Below are 16,158 nucleotides of genomic sequence, written 5' to 3'. Positions count from 1 at the left end.
AGATAACATATTAGACTTAGTCCTAACCAATAATGGGAACTTGCTACGTGAGTTGGAGGTGGGCGGAGAGTTAGGAAATAGTGATCACAGAACGGTTCGTTTTAGGTTAGACTGGCGGTAACCGATCCAAACCCAGTGTTAGTGCCAGATTTTAGAAGAGCAAACTACGAGGGGCTTCAAGACATCTTGAAGGGGTAAACTGGGATAATTTAGGATTCATGAGGGCCAGAACTGCGGATTGAGAGCCATGAGAACCAGTTAGAAATGTCTTACAATAATTTATTAATAGTAATAGTAGAGTGGCAAGAACAGCATATACCACAGCGAACACTTAGAAAAGAAAACAATGATCCTAAGAGGATGACTCGTGGACTAAAACACTAGATAGGGTTAAAGAAGGAATTTATCAGAAAATAAAGAATGGGAAACACATCTCAGGGGCCGATACGTCGAACTATCTAGATTAGTTAAGAAAACACCAGGATAGCAAAAAGAACTATGAGATCAAAGTAGCAAATGAGGCGAAAAGTAATCCTAAGGGCTTCTTTCAGATGTATAGAACAAAAACACGGGAGAAAATTGGACCGCTGAAATCAAACACAGGGGAGCTAGTAGAAAATTACGAAAATATGAGCACATTGTTGAGCGACTACTTCCTTTCAGTATTCACACAGGAGGATCGAACGACTATACCGGAAAGAGTTCAGGTGGACGAGGGCGGGATGGCGATAAATTGAGGGATATAATCATTACCAGGCAAGTAGTTCAGGATGAGATAGATAAGCTTAAGAAGAACAAGTCGCCAGGTCCTGACGGGATATTTCCGAGGGTATTAAAGGAGCTAGGTGATATAATCAGAGACCCACTAACCGACATCTTTAAGATGTCGGTAAATACTGGCTATGTGCCGAGCCTATGGAAAGTAGCTAATGTGACGCCGATTTTAAAAAGGGGGACAGGTCAGCTGCTTCAAACTATCGCCCAATTAGCTTAACATCGGTTATAGGGAAGATGCTGGAGTCCATAATAGCCAGGAACATTCGGGAGCATTTAGAGAAACATAGCTTAATTCACGACGATTCACAAAAGGTAGGTCATGCCTCACCAATCTCTTGTCCTTCTACAATAAAGTATTTGAGGCGGTTGACAGAGATGAAAATTATGATGTAATCTATCTTGATTTTAGTAAAGCGTTTGACAAAGTTCCTCACCAACGACTGTTGCTTAAATTACAGGCTCACGGAGTAGAGGGTAAAGTTTTGAACTGGGTCAAGGCGTGGCTTAGCAATAGGAAGCAAAGAGTGCAAATCAATGGTAAAAGATCTGACTGGGGATGTGTTACGAGTGGGGTCCCACAAGGTTCGGTATTAGGTCCACTTTTGTTTATTATTTATATCAATGACTTAGACACAGGAATTAGTAGTGATGTTAGTAAATTTGCAGATGATACCAAGATCGGTAGAGTAATTGAGTCGGATCAGGACGCTAGTATTCTCCAAGGTGAACTCAACAGATTATATGACTGGGCGGATAAATGGCAGATGGAGTTCAATGTAGGGAAGTGCAGTATTCTGAGTGTAGGTAGGAACAACCCCTCACATAACTATTGCTTAAATGACACTCTCATAAGTAGGTCTAGGTGCGAGAGGATTTAGGGTCTTAGTGAGCTCTGATCTCCGTCCAAGGGCACAATGCATTCAAGCTAGAAATCGAGCTAATAGGGTACTGGGATTTATTTCAAGGAGCGTAAGCAACAGAAGCCCAGTCTTCCTCAAACTATATTTAGCATTAGTTAGACCTCATCTTGACTATGCGGTTCAGTTCTGGTCACCCTACTATAGAATGGATATCAAAATGTTAGAATCGGTGCAGAGGAGGATGACTAAGATGATTCAGGGGTTGAGAAACTTGCCATACGAGGAAAGACTCAAACAGTTAAACTTGCATTCTCTAGAAAGGCGAAGGGTGCGTGGAGACATGATCGAGGTTTATAAATGGATGAAGGGCTTTAATAAGGGAGACATTCATAAGGTTTTGTTGGTAAGAGAACCGGGTAGGACACGAAGTAACGGGTTTAAACTGGATAAATTCAGATTCAACAGGGACATAGGCAAAAATTGGTTTACTAATAGGGTGGTGGATGAGTGGAATAGGCTTAGCAGTCATGTGGTGAGTGCCAATACAATTGTCACATTCAAAAATAGACTAGATAAATTCATGGACAGCGATATTAGGTGGGGTTAGATACACGGGAGCTTAGGGTCAAAGGAGCTGCCTCGTACAGGCCTACCGGCCTCTTGCAGACTCCTGCGTTCTTATGTTCTTATGTTCTTTCCTTTCCTCTTTCATGCTTAGCCTACGACACTGATCCATATAAAAAATATGCTTTCTTTGTTCATGCTTAGCCTACGTAGTTGATCCATATCAAAGAAAAGGGTTTCCTCTTTCATGCTTAGCCTACGGAATTTGACCATATCAAAGAAAATGATTTCCTCTTTCATGCTTAGCCTACGACACTGATCCATATCAAAGAAATATACTTTCTTTTTTATGCTTAGCCTACATAATTGATCCATATCAAGGAAAAGACTTTCCTTTTCCATGTTGCTGGGGAGGGGGCATTCATCACTCATGTCATTAGAAAGGGATGCAGTGCACTGTCTCACATAACTGGCGGTGAGAGACTGCGGGTTATGGGTAGGCGGGGTAGCTGGGGTCGGGTTGAGTGGCGTGTGCGAGAGGCAGTGTTACCAACATACGGAACGCTTTCCTTCTGAATTCCAGACTAATTGTTATTTTTTCTCATCTTCTGCTTCTTTTTATGCCTGAACTTTGATGTCATTGTGTGTATTACTATATTTACAAAGTAACAGAGAAGAGACAGTGAGTAGACTAATGAATTCAGTGACTCTATAGGCTTCCCATACAAATGTCTTTATCACTCATGACAGACGACAAACTAATGACAAGATCTGCATGACTAAGATGAAAAATGAAACATGAGACTCTATGCTAACTAGGAAAAAAAGATTCGAGGCTGTACAAGGCTCAGGAGTTTTATAGAAGCAATGTGAAAAGCGCGCTTCCAAGAGGCGTACAGCATGTTCCTGGAGAAGCCGCCTGAGAGGCGTACCGCAGTTTACGGGTTAAAACACCCCAAAGAAGAAAACAAAATCTGAAAAAATTTGTACCTTCTGTGTATAACACGCAGGGGTAAACTTTCAGGCATTTTTTATGTGAGAAAGGTGCGTATTATACGCCGCAATATACGATATCTACTGTTGTGAAATACTCTTCTCCAAAATGAAGGACATGAAGTCTCAGCTTCGCTCCCAACTCTTGGATCTCCACCTAATGATATTATTCTGTTGTCTATCTCATCTATTGAGCTGTACATTGAAATACTTCTTCATGGCAAGCAGTGCCAATTGTCTCACTGATCTGTATGTTTTTAATTTTTCACTCTTCATTTTTTATACTTTGGGGTTCTCGTTTCTCACACTGGCCCGCGGCCTGCTCCTGAAAGTCTCATCTGGCCCTTGCTTTGAAAAGGCTGTCCGTCCCTGCGGTATATTATCAGCTAGGTGATATCTACACTCTCATATTCATATTTGAGAGCCCATCCCCATCAGTGCCTGTTGCCTTCCATAGATTTGTTTTTTCTTTTACTGCCACTTAAATGTAATTCCTGTGTAATTTTTTCTGTGTTATTCCTTCTCTCTTTATTCTATCAATGTAATTTTTTTTCTGTGTGTAATTTCCTCTATGTCATTCATTCTCTTTCTTCTTCCCATCAGCACACTGTCAGACCGAGAGATACGTACACTACTTGCATCGCTGCATGACCTTCCGCTACACTACAACATTGTGCATGAGTTCCACCAACTGGTCAAGAACTGCTCTGCCAACCACCACACCAAGATTATCCCCACACCCGTCTATGAGAGATATGCAGACTCTGACCTGGTGAGTTTCAACTTGTCCTACAGTGCTTATAGGCTCACAGCACCAGTAAGCTTTCTTGATGGAGCCTGCTGGTTGACCCCATCCTGTAATCACGCAGGCAAATGTTTTATAGTGGTTCTATCCTTGGCACTTATATTCCCACAGAATTCATCTTTGATCCTCATTGTATAGTCTGAAGTGATAGGTGGTCAGTCTTCTGGACAGCATGTGTGTAGTCTTAGGCAGTGGTGGGAACCACTAACTGAAAAGTTAGCTTCGGTAACTGGTAATCCACTAACTAAAAAGTTAGCTTCGTTTACACTAAACCGCTAAACTGCTAAAGAAATTAGTGGAAGCTAACGCTAACCGCTAACTTTTTTATATGGATTTATTTTCTGTATAGTATTTTGACTCTAAAACCCTTAACCCTTTCGATGCTAAATCCTTGCAGCAAGAACTAGCGTAACTTGCCGGTGGTGCTAAATCCTCGCTGTGAGTGCCAGTCACACTCAAATTTCCCGCATATGAAAGTGCTCCAACACTATTTCTCACCCCACAGCATTGCCAATTCAGTGGGTTTTCCACTAAATTTGGTGGAAAATCATATCAGCCTAGAGCGGAAAAGCGTGGAAAATCTACGGACAAGTAACTGGTGGATGTTGTTGTCCGATATAGCGCCATTTTTGCATAGCTTAACCTATCACCTGACTGATTTTTTGACCAAATAGTTGTAAATTTTGCAGTTGGCAATACTACCCTGCCAGCACCCCATCAAGAAGTCAGTAGTTACCTCAATATGGCTGGCTGCCGCGCACGCATAAATGTATGTCTTCAAAGGCAACACCCCACGAACATGCCTGTACGTTCACAGGAGAGGCTTACATGACCGAATCTCATAGATCTTTGCCTCCTTTTTCCATTGGTGGTTTTGTTTTTTAGCTGTGATGAATAGTTTTTGAGATACAGCGGTTGAAAGAGCGAGCACTAGCGTCACTTCCTGAACATGCCTGTACATTGGTAGGAGAGGCTTACATAACCGAATCTTATAGATCTTGGCCTCCTCTTTCCAATGGTGTTTTTGTTTTTTTAGCTGTGATGAATAGTTTTTGAGATGCAGAGGTTAAAAGAGTGGGCACTAGTGTGGTGGCGCTAAAAGCTCTCTGCGAGCGCCAGTTTCACTCACAGGCAACACCCTCTGAACGTTCCAATATGTTTGCAGGAGAGGGTTACATAACCGAATTTTATAGATCTTGGTCTCCTCTTTCCAATGGTGTTTTTCTTTTTTAGCTGTGATGAATAGGGTTTGAGATACAGCGTTTAAAAGAGACCCCCCTCCCCCAGCTGGGCTGCCCGAGTGCGCCTGGGGGAATAGTCTCGCTGCGAGCGATTAGCAATGAAAGGATTAAGAATTGGCCTAGTGACCTGAAATCTCAATATGTTGTAGCTTACACATAGAGCTTTCCAGAAAGGTATAGCATGCATGGTCTCATCAAAGGAGGCAGCTCAAGGTCACACAATAAAAGAAAACAATAATAAAAAAAAGCCCGCTTCTCGCTGCTCCTAAAAAAGAAACAAAAGAGGTGGCCAAAAGTAAGATTAAATACGGGAGGAGAGATGTCCTGATACCCTCCTCTTGAAAGAGTTCAAGTCGTAGGCAGGAGGAAATACAGATGAAGGAAGATTGTTCCAGAGTTTACCAGCGTGAGGGATGAAAGAGTGAAAATGCTGGTTAACTCTTGCATAAGGGGTTTGGACAGTATAGGGATGAGCATGAGTAGAAAGTCGAGTGCAGCAGGGCCGCGGGAGGGGGGGAGGCATGCAGTTAGCAAGTTCAGAAGAGCAGTCAGCGTGGAAATATCGATAGAAGATAGAAAGAGAGGCAACACTGCGGCGGAATTTAAAAGGTAGAAGACTATCAGTATGAGGAGGAGAGCTGATTAGACGAAGAGCCTTAGCCTCCACTCTGTCCAGAAGAGCTGTGTGAGTGGAGCCCCCCCACACGAGATGCATACTCCATACGAGGGCGGACAAGGCCCCTGTATATGGACAGCAACTGTGCAGGGGAGAAGAACTGGCGGAGACGGTACAGAACGCCCAGCCTCGAGGAAGCCGATTTAGTAAGAGATGAGATATGAAGTTTCCAGTTGAGATTTTGAGTTAAGGATAGACCGAGGATGTTTAGTGTTGAGGAAGGTGATAGCTGGGTGTTGTCAAAGAATAGGGGATAGTTGTTTGGAAGATTGTGTCGAGTGGATAGGTGGAGAAACTGTGTTTTTGAGGCGTTGAAGGACACCAGGTTCCTCTTGCCCCAATCGGAAATAATAGTAAGGTCTGAGGCTAAGCGCTCTGCAGCCTCCAGCCTTGAGTCATTAAGTTCCTGTAGGGTGGGTCTTCTATTAAAAGAAGTTGAGTAATGCAGAGTGGAATCATCGGCGTAGGAATGGATAGGACAGTTCGTTTTGGAAAGAAGATCATCAATGAACAACAGAAAAAGAGTGGGAGATAGGACAGAACCCTGTGGGATACCACTGTTAATAGATTTAGGGGAAGAACAGTGACTGTCTACCACGGCAGAAATAGAATGGTCAGAAAGGAAACTGGAGATAAAGGTACAGAGAGAAGGATAGAAACCGTAGGAGGGTAGTTTGGAAAGCAAAGATTTGTGTCAGACCCTATCAAAAGCTTTTGATATGTCCAGCGCAATAGCAAAGGTTTCACCGAAACGGCTAAGAGAGGATGACCAAGAGTCAGTTAAGAAGGCTAGATCACCAGTAGAACGCCCCTTGCGGAACCCATACTGGCGATCAGATAGAAGGTCAGAAGTGGAAAGGTGCTTTTGAATCTTCCGGTTAAGGATTGATTCAAAAGCTTTAGATAGACAAGAAAGTAAAGCTATTAAAGCTATAGGGCGGTAGTTTGAGGGATTGGAGCGGTCACCCTTCTTAGGCACAGGCTGTATGAAGGCATACTTCCAGCAAGAAGGAAAGGTAGATGTTGACAGGCAGAGGCGAAAGAGTTTGACCAGGCAGGGTGACAGCACGGAGGCACAATTTTTAAGGACAATAGGAGGCACTCCATCAGGTCCATAAGCCTTCTGAGGATTGAGGCCAGAGAGGGCACATGATGCAAACGTCAAACTGATGTTGCACATGATGCAACGTTAGTTTGAGTGTCCTCTGCCTCACCCACAGCTGCTGCCGGCCCTTTAACAGGGTCAGCATTCTCAGGCGGAACAAAAACATCCTCACACAGGTCACCTTCCATGACATCGATAATGATAAAAAAAGGCGACAATAATAAATGCGACTACACGGTGACAACATTGCAGCTGAACTTAACAAAGAGCCCAACAAGCAACAACAAGAAGAGAAGAGAAAGAAGCCTCTAGTTTATCCTAGATCCGTATATTTTACCCAAGATTTCCCGCAAATGTACGCATTTCTTACTAGTTTCCATAACGGACACTTATTTTTTATTATTTTAAGGGGGGCGACTACGGGGGGTCTTCCTGCGCATATGGTACGTCCAAAAGCTTTGACATCTTAGTATGTTGTTTGTTACTGTAAAGGTATGATATTCTGTAAATTTTGTTAAATTTGAGTGAAGTTTATGAGACTCAAGCAAAGCCTATTTTTGTTTTTTTTTTGTTTCACAGACTAATTTTCAGTTAATCGGTTTGAAAAAAATACCACAGAAACTTTATTTACCTATCTACATTTTATTGGAAGTAATGTTTTGATTTTTTGTTTTTTCTTCGAAGAAAAAAAATTACAATGTTTTATCACTTCTTATTTTCTCCACTCTGTGTCCCGTTTTATTTTGACATTATTGAAAATCTATTCCAAACAAAAAATTGCCCTTTAGTTGTAGTTTTAACTGATACCTAACTAAAGTTGATCAGACTTTTTACCAATTTTGTGAAATTATTTGAAGTTTAAAAAACTAATTTTTGAGATATTGGCTCCTAAAGATTGTTTTCCATTTCATCCCTGTCTTGCCATTTGTATTTATTTGATTGGCATGAAATTTTCACATACTATTGTGTATATCTTGTTGACTTACTGGAGAATGATAAGGCATCTGGTCCCGCGGCAATCCCGCTACAGGTAACTCTCAGTTTACGTGAGTATTGTGTCCTTGAAGAGGTCGCGTAAATCAAAAACAATGTAGATCTAACAAGAGGTAGGTTTGTACCTTTATTGCCTACTGTATCACTCTGACTCCTCTCCCTCTTGTGGCTCCTCCTCTTGCTGCCCTTCCCCTTGTGGTAGCACAGCAGCGAGGGTGTTGTTGTTGTTGAGTAGCATGGCTGCGTGGGTACTGTATTGTTGTTCAAGTGGCGCGCGGGAAGAACTGAGCTCAACTGTGTGGCCGCGGTGCTGTGTGAGTCCAGTTGCGTGAGACATCTGGTAGCCACTCCACAGCAGTGAGGGTGTTGTTGTTGTTGTTGAGTAGCGTGGCAGCGTGGGTACTGTATTGTTGTTCAAGTGGCGCGCGGGAAGAACTGAGCTCAGCTGTGTGGCCGTGGCGCCGTGTGAGTCCAGTTGCGTGAGACATCTGGTGGCCACTCCATAAAATATCGCGTACAGGTAACTCTCGATTTACGCGAGTTTGGTTTACGCGTTTTTTAAATAACGCGGGATCCAAAATCTAAATAAATGTTTAATTTACACATTTTTTCCACTTATACGCGATATTTTATGGAGTGGCCACCGGTTGTCTCACGCAACTGGACTTGCACAGTGCCGCGGCCACACAGCTGAGCTCAGTTCCTCCCACGGGCCACTTGAACAACAATACAGTACCCACGCTGCCACGCTACTGAACAATAGGGGTGGGCAGGTACCGGTACTAACAGTCAGCTATACAGTATGGTACTGGTACCAGACTCCTCAGTACCGGTACCAATACTAGCCAGTTGCTCATGGTGTCCCTCATTTCTTTCTCACACGAGTGAGGCTGAGACTGAGTGCCTGAGTGGATATCTCGGTGATATGGATATTCTCTCTCTCTCTCTCTCTCTCTCTCTCTCTCTCTCTCTCTCTCTCTCTCTCTCTCTCTCTCTCTCTCTCTCTCTCTCTCTCTCTCTCTCTCTCTCTCTCTCTCTCTCTCTCTCTCTCTCTCTCTCTCTCTCCCCCCCACTGAATGAAGTGAATATTTATTTTTCGATAGAAACTTACCTCTTGTTTGATTTACATTGTTTTTGATTTACGCGAGCTCTTCAAGGACACAATACTCGTGTAAATCGAAAGTTACCTGTATAAGTGAAAAAACGTGTAAACATTTATTTGGATTTTGGATTCCACGTTATTTCAAAAACGCGTAAACCAAACTCGCGTAAATTGAGAGTAACCTGTACGCAGGAGTGCCGTGGGAGTGCCTTGCTTCTACGCTGCTCTCTTGCTTGTTTTCTAAGGCTTGGCCGCTCCATAAGCCCTCTTGTTGTTGGTGACTTTTTCTGGTTGTCTTGCGCTTGTACATCATTTGTAAGGACATTTTTTTGGCTGGAGAGGACAGAAAAGTACGACGTGCTCTCCCGGTCTGTCTCGCTTGGCACTGGGGCATTGGCGGCTCTCTTCCTCCCCTGCTTCTCCAAGCGAAGAAGAGAGGATGACAGATGACAAAATTTACAGAGAAGGAAAATATTCTAATGAAATTTTTATGTATATACGAATGATACCGCATATGTTGACATGCGCGTCCTATGACGTGCATGTCCGGCTATGATGCAAAAGCCTCCCCAGGGGGGAGGGGTTTTAATTTTATGAAAACAAACCTCACCACATGGCAATTTAGGGATTCCCACCCATGCTGAGCGAAAAACATGTACTCGTTCGATATTAAACATATTCGTCAAAAAATACCGCGTAGTCGCCCCCTTTAAGTTTATTTCTTGTCAGGTGGAAAATATCAAATTCTTATTATTGAATCCCGAGTTCAAAGAGTTGGAAATGGAAGATGCATTACCCTAAAATACCAAAAAGTTTCCCTAATAATTGTCCAATTACCCTACTTGAAGGCGTAATTAACCCAAAGGTGGAAGCTTTGAAATTATTGTGCCAAGTGGCTCAACTGGTGCTGTCTCCCCACACCGGACAAGAACAAACCTGTATAAATTTTTAGTTGACAAAGTGAGCGGAGGAGGAACAGCTTTCAGCGGAAACTAATTGGTCCACTAACTGTTTTCAAAGTTAGCGAAAATGCTAATCAGCTAATGAAAATGTTAGCTTCACTAATTAGCGGTTAGCAGATTAGCAGAACTGTGCTCACCACTGTGTGAGTGTGGGAGCTATAAAGGTAAAATTTTGCTGAGTATACATGGAAAGGTATATGGAAAAGTCATAATAGAGAGGGTGCAAAGACTTACAGAAGAGAAAATCAGTGAAGAACAAGGAGACTTCTGGAAGGGAAGGGGATGTGTGGATCAGATATTTTCCTTCAGGATGGTAGTAGAAAAAAAATATTAGCAAAAGGAAAAAAACTATACGCTGCCTTCTTGGATCTAGAAAAAGCTTATGATAGAGTCGATTGGCTGGCATTGTCAGACGTTTTAAAGATATATGGTGTGGGAGGAAAACTGCTTAATGCAATAAAGGCTTTCTATGAGGATGCATCCGCATGTGTCAAAATTAGTGGAGAAACAAGTGAACATTTTGAAATAAAAAGTGGGCTTGAGGCAGGGGTGTGTCATGTCACCATGGTTGTTCAATATTTATATGGATGGTGTTATGAGAGAAATGAAGGGCAAAGTTGGGGAAGTTGGAGTAAAAATGTACGCTGAGGAAAGAAAGTGGGTGCTGAATTCAATCTTATTTGCTGATGACACAGTGCTCATTGCAGAAAATGAAAGTGACTTACCAAATTTGGTCAGTGTTTTTGATAGTGTATGTAAAAGGAGAAAGCTGAAAGTAAATGTCATCAAAAGTAAAATGGTGGTTTGTGAGCGGAGTAGAAGTGAGGTTGTGGATTTTGTATGCCCATATAGAGTGGGAATTGAATGTGAAAAAGAATGCAAAATAAAGTTGAATGGTGAATAAATGGAGGAGGTCAATGAGTTTAAGTACCTTGGATCAGTTGTGTAGGCATGGTGGTACAGAAGGAGAGACAAGAGAAAGGGCATTGCAAGGAAGAAAGGTGGTGGGGTCTTTGGGACGTATCATGAAAGTCAGAAGTGTGAGCATGGAGGTAAAAAGGGATTTGAGAAATACAATAATAGTACCAACCCTCACATATGCAAGCAAAACATGGGCCTGGAATGAAAGTCAGAGGTCTAGAGTGCAGGCAGTGGAAATGAGTTATTTGAGGAGTGCATATGGTGTGAGTAGAATGGATGGAATGAGTAATGAAAGTGTGTATGAGCATTTTGGAATGTGTCACGTGGGTGAAGGGAAGAAGTGTGGAGTGGTGGAAGAAGTGAAGCGACAGACTTTGAAGTGGTTTGGTCACATGGAGTGAATGGAGGAGAGTAAGATGACCAGGAGGGTGTATGTGAGTGAGATAGAGGGAGGGAATGTTAGAGGACAACCTCCAGCAAAATGGAGAGATAGGGTGCAGGAGTATGTCAGGAAGAGGGGTGAAAGATCCTTGGGAAACTTTGAACAGGCAAGGAGGGAGTGTCTGGATAGAGAGAGAGGGAAACTCTTCTGCCGTGGCCATCCCCTGGTGGGAGCTCCTAGGAGCAGGTGTCAAAAGATGAATGAATGAATGCATGTCCACCACTGGTCTTAGGCCACTTATCAGGTATGGGTACCAGTCATTTTACATGTACTTAAAATAAACAAATTTGGTTTAACGTGATGTTAGAAAGCCAATATATATTTTAAGTTACACTATTTTTTAAGATTAATGTAATGTGATCCAAATCAAAATTTGGTAAAGATTAGTTTTTTTATCGCTCTGATATCTTGTTTCCATCTTAAGGGGAAGCGATGCACAAAAAGGACTATTTTCGACTCATAGGGATGGTATTAAGTTTACATTGGTAGCATTTGTTTGCCTAGTGTTCATCTTATCTCACCTTTTTCTTCTGTTTCCATGGCAGCCCACAGTGTCTCTGGAACTGATGCTGAGGTGTGAGCCACTGACACTACTCCTCCGTAAGCTGGAGAAGGTGAAAAAGTACAAATACTCCCACCTGTCAGATGATGCCATCCACTTCAAGATGGTCACCTCTAATGTGTCCATTGTCATTCACATGCTTGATGAAGTGCGCAAGAACAAACGGTGTGTTATTTGTGTTCATGTTAATAAACCAGGAAATTAATATATTAAACACATAATTTTGCATTCAGAAAGGCCTTGAAATTTTCCTTATATCATTTATGTTTTTTAAGTTCTTGTCGTAATTTCTTTTATTTGTCCATATTTTTATATTTGTTCTTTTTACTGATTAATGTTTAGTACTGGGTACAGTGATATAAAAAAAATGGAGTCCTTGTTTGTAACTGTTTCCATATTCATTTGTTTATTGTTACATTCTTGTGATGAGTTTACTTCTGACAAGAGGTTATTTATGTTGGACACTTTGTTTGTTTGTTTGCTTGTTTGTTTGTTTGCTTGTTAATCTGTATTTTTGCTTGTTAGCAGAATAGTTACCTCCTCCAAGGGAGTTATATTTTTGGTGCTGTTTGTTTGTTAATTTTTTGCTTGTCTGTCAACAGGATTATTACTTCTCAAAAGCAGCTGATGTTTTCATGTTTGTTTATTTGTTTCTTTGTCTCTTTGTTTATCTGTGTGTTAGCAGGACTGTTACTTATGCCAAGAGGTTATGTTTTGGGGTTATTTGCTAGCTTGTTTGTCTGTTAGTAGGATTATCTGTATAAAAGCTGCCAGTCCAGTCATCATGAAAATTGGTTGGAAGGTGCACAGACCAAAAAGGAATTCATTATATTTTGGGAAATGTCTGATAGAAGCTGACTGAATGATGGCAAATGAATGATAAAAATTCATTGAATCAATAACAAAGGGCAGGGATTGGGAAAAACTTGCCGGTGCTTTGAGAGCAGACTGTGATTGCTTCCAGTGGATACCTGAAAAAGTTATAGTCCAACTACGCAATAAAGTCCATTTTGGTGGGGCCTGGCCACAGCACTGCCAAACCTACCCTCAATTATTGGGAGTAAGGACAAGCGTTGCCTCCACCTCCATCACATTGTAAATAAGTTATTTTCCCATCTGAGGAGCACATGAGAGTGAGTTGTAGCAGCTGCCGTCACGGATGGAGATTAGGGAGGAAGCTACGTGGTGTTGATCGCTGACAACGTTGGAGAGCAATGTTGTCACTTGTTAAGGAATTTATACAAGTTATTGCTTTTATTCTGGACCGTGACACATCCATAGTACTATATAACATTATTTAATGTATACAGAATATTTAAGACACAAATTCAAATAATAAATAGCTGACATATGAGAGAGAGTGATGTATTAGGGGTGATAAGGCAGGGCTGTGGAGAGGCTCAGGACCCACTCAAAAGGACTTCATATTTGTGTTGGACTATATATAGGAGGTAGTCCTGCCTACCTCATGAAAGTCCACTGGGTTCCTTGAAGGGAAGGGAGGTGGTCAGGCAATGGGAGACTTTCTGAACTGAATTTTGGAAGGGAGCAGCAATGTATCCAGACCCTCAATGCGAAGGAGAGGGAAATGCAATACATCTCATTTGCTGCTTGTAAGGTAAAGCACTACAATATGCCATGACAATATTTAATATAATTTGTATGAAAATATAGCAGAGAAGAGAACAATACTCACCTTTCTTTATTTCATGCAAAACAGCCTTTATAGGAAAAATCCTGGCAGCTTCACTTGCTTCTTGCCACCCTTTTTGTCAGGTTGATAGAAAGGTGAATAAAATTAGTCTTCCAGGGATATGCAATCCATGCTAATGTATTAAGTTGCACAGGTTTTGAATGTGTCAGCTTAATTTTTAATGAAAATAAATAAAGAAAATATATTGGCATGTAGTACCTCAAGACACCATCCCTCAGGCAAAAGAGGCCAATGCTGTTACTTTATTCAAAATGCTGGCAGAGGGCACTTATGAGTTAAGACACTTACCTCTGTAGGAAGGTAGCTTGCAGTAACTGCAAGTGTTTCAAATTAGATAAACTACATTGGGTACTCTCACTTAACAGATGGTGTTCTGTATTACTTGCTAAAATCTGTTTATTTTTGTAAAAAATGAAGCTAAAACACTTGAAACTAGTGCTTATATAATATATCAGTATGGACCACATATCACTGTAAGCTTGTTCAGATGGCAGCGAGAAGCAACTTGTATTGCCAAGTTATCCTTTCAATGGCTTTGTTCTGGATAAAATAAAGAGAGGTGAGTAACACTTTCTACCCTGCTATATTTTCATATGAAATTATTTGATTTATTCTAATAAAATTTTGTAGTGCTGTGCCTCACAGCCCTTTTAGAGGAACAAATGTGAGGTATTGTATCATTCTACATCAAGCTGAAGGCATGATGCAGTGCTGCCCCTTACTTACATGGAATAATATAAATATTTTGTAGTTAGGTTATGGAGTGTAGCAAGAGCATTAGTTTCATATGATATAATACCTATTTCTTTGCCAACAGAAAATTCATCTGCCTGAACAGCAACCTAGACCCAAAGAGCAAATCCAACGACTTGATCCATGCTCTTGTCCAGGACACCTATGAGTCTTTGTTCCCTCTTCCCTCATATTTTGAGCTACCCCTCAACTACAGGAATCGCTTTCTCTACATGGAGGAGCTGGTTGCTTGGAGGAAGTGGAGGGACTTTGTGCGGGCACTGATTTATGCATGCCTTGCCTCACTCGTCTTCCTCACACTCGTCAACTTCTTTAGTGCTGAGGTTAGTTGACATTAACCCTAGAACGCTAACCATGGGTATGAGGTACCCGAAGTGAATGACGTCATTGCCATTGTGTATGGTTCCGGTGCTCTGAGGGTACCCACCTCCTCAGTAGCTTCATGTGCCCGCTTGACAGTGTAGGGGAAGGTCACGTTGTCTCGCTCTCTCTGCTCACCTTTGTTGTAGGCCTACATTCGGGTGCGGCATACCCATGGTTGGTGATACAGGGTGTTGTACATGTCCCTAGGATATTGTTTACGTACTTTTTTAGTGATCACCTGTGCAGTGGATCACAGGACCTGGGAGGCCATACAAGAAGTTTGGAAGCCATCGGATGATAATTTTTTTTATGAAATTTTTTTTTTGAAATTTTTGAACATTTTTCCTATTTTTAGTAACATTTTTCAGTACCTGATTTTCATACCAAAACAATACGTTTTTCAGTTCTTCTTAATGTTAAGTCAAGATACAAAGTTTGAAGTCCCTTCATGTAACTTTATTCCATTAAAACTTTACATTTAATTTTTTTTTTTTTCAAAATCGGGTATGATGTACCCATGGTTAGTAGTGGTGTGACTTTTTCTAAGGTTAGTGTTCTAGGGTTAAGGTGGTAGTGCTGAACATATAGTATCTGCAATAAAGGTGTTGGATGTGTTGTGGTGCAGTGGTAATTATTGGTTGATCTCATGGTTAGGACTTCTAGCTTTGAATCTGTAGGCCAGGGTTTGAAGCCTGCCTGAGGCAGTTGGCACCCATCTCACTGAGCTGTTCATCCTTATGTTTCGTCCACAGACATTTTACCAATGGACATATTGCTGAACAGACGTTTCAACAACAAACTTTCCCGAACAGATGAACTTTTCATCGATGGACTTATTGCCAACAGTTATATTTATAGTTAAATTTTACAATTTGGGAATTGGGTAATTGCTTCTGTATAAGTAAAGTAAAGCATATGAAAATTAAAATATGTTATGATTTCTTTTTTGTTACACATAAAGAAGGTAATTGTACAATAAAGATACAGTAACTAATTTGGGCATAGATAATGAAAATTTATTTTTAAATAATATTAACCCTTTCCATACGTGACGCAGATGTCGGCGTCACAGTATGGAAAGGGTCAAGAGGAAAGGGAAGAGGATTCATCCTCTTCTAACCCTTTCAATCCTCTAAATTCCTCTTAATCATCTTCCACTTCCTCTTAAAGAGGTTTAGAAGAGAATTAAGAGAAAATGGAAGAAGATTAAGAGGTTTAGAAGAGGATTAATGGTGATGACGTCGGACGCCTACGTTGGCGTCGACGGATTGAAGGGGTTAAGAACACATACTGGCGCCAGGTTTCATCTTCGTAAATTTGTCAGA

The 16,158-nt window shown here is 41.4% G+C and overlaps 1 protein-coding gene across 1 annotated transcript; it reads left to right on the top strand.

The window, feature by feature from the left end:
* Positions 1-3,711: 3,711 nt before the first annotated feature.
* Positions 3,712-15,785, top strand: LOC126991960 (N-acetylglucosamine-1-phosphotransferase subunits alpha/beta-like). The gene is made up of 4 exons (XM_050850625.1): positions 3,712-3,966; positions 11,987-12,168; positions 14,535-14,793; positions 15,586-15,785. Exons 1-4 carry the CDS (start codon positions 3,766-3,768, stop codon positions 15,610-15,612), a joined length of 669 nt encoding a protein of 222 aa, XP_050706582.1. The 5' UTR covers positions 3,712-3,765; the 3' UTR covers positions 15,613-15,785.
* The last annotated feature ends 373 nt before the right edge of the window (positions 15,786-16,158 follow it).

This window comes from Eriocheir sinensis, unplaced genomic scaffold (genome assembly GCF_024679095.1).
Source record: "Eriocheir sinensis breed Jianghai 21 unplaced genomic scaffold, ASM2467909v1 Scaffold373, whole genome shotgun sequence".
In the NCBI taxonomy this organism is placed as follows: Eukaryota; Metazoa; Arthropoda; class Malacostraca; order Decapoda; family Varunidae; genus Eriocheir; species Eriocheir sinensis.
Note: the sequence above shows the minus strand (reverse complement) of the source record. Positions and strands in the feature narration are given on the sequence as shown.

Excerpts from the sequence above, each read along its gene's own strand:
- LOC126991960 (XM_050850625.1), top strand. The coding sequence starts at position 3,766 with ATGTCATTCATTCTCTTTCTTCTTCCCATCAGCACACTGTCAGACCGA. Across the intron at positions 3,967-11,986 it reads GATATGCAGACTCTGACCTG|CCCACAGTGTCTCTGGAACT; the intron begins GTGAGTTTCAAC and ends TTTCCATGGCAG. Across the intron at positions 14,794-15,585 it reads TCAACTTCTTTAGTGCTGAG|ACATTTTACCAATGGACATA; the intron begins GTTAGTTGACAT and ends TTTCGTCCACAG.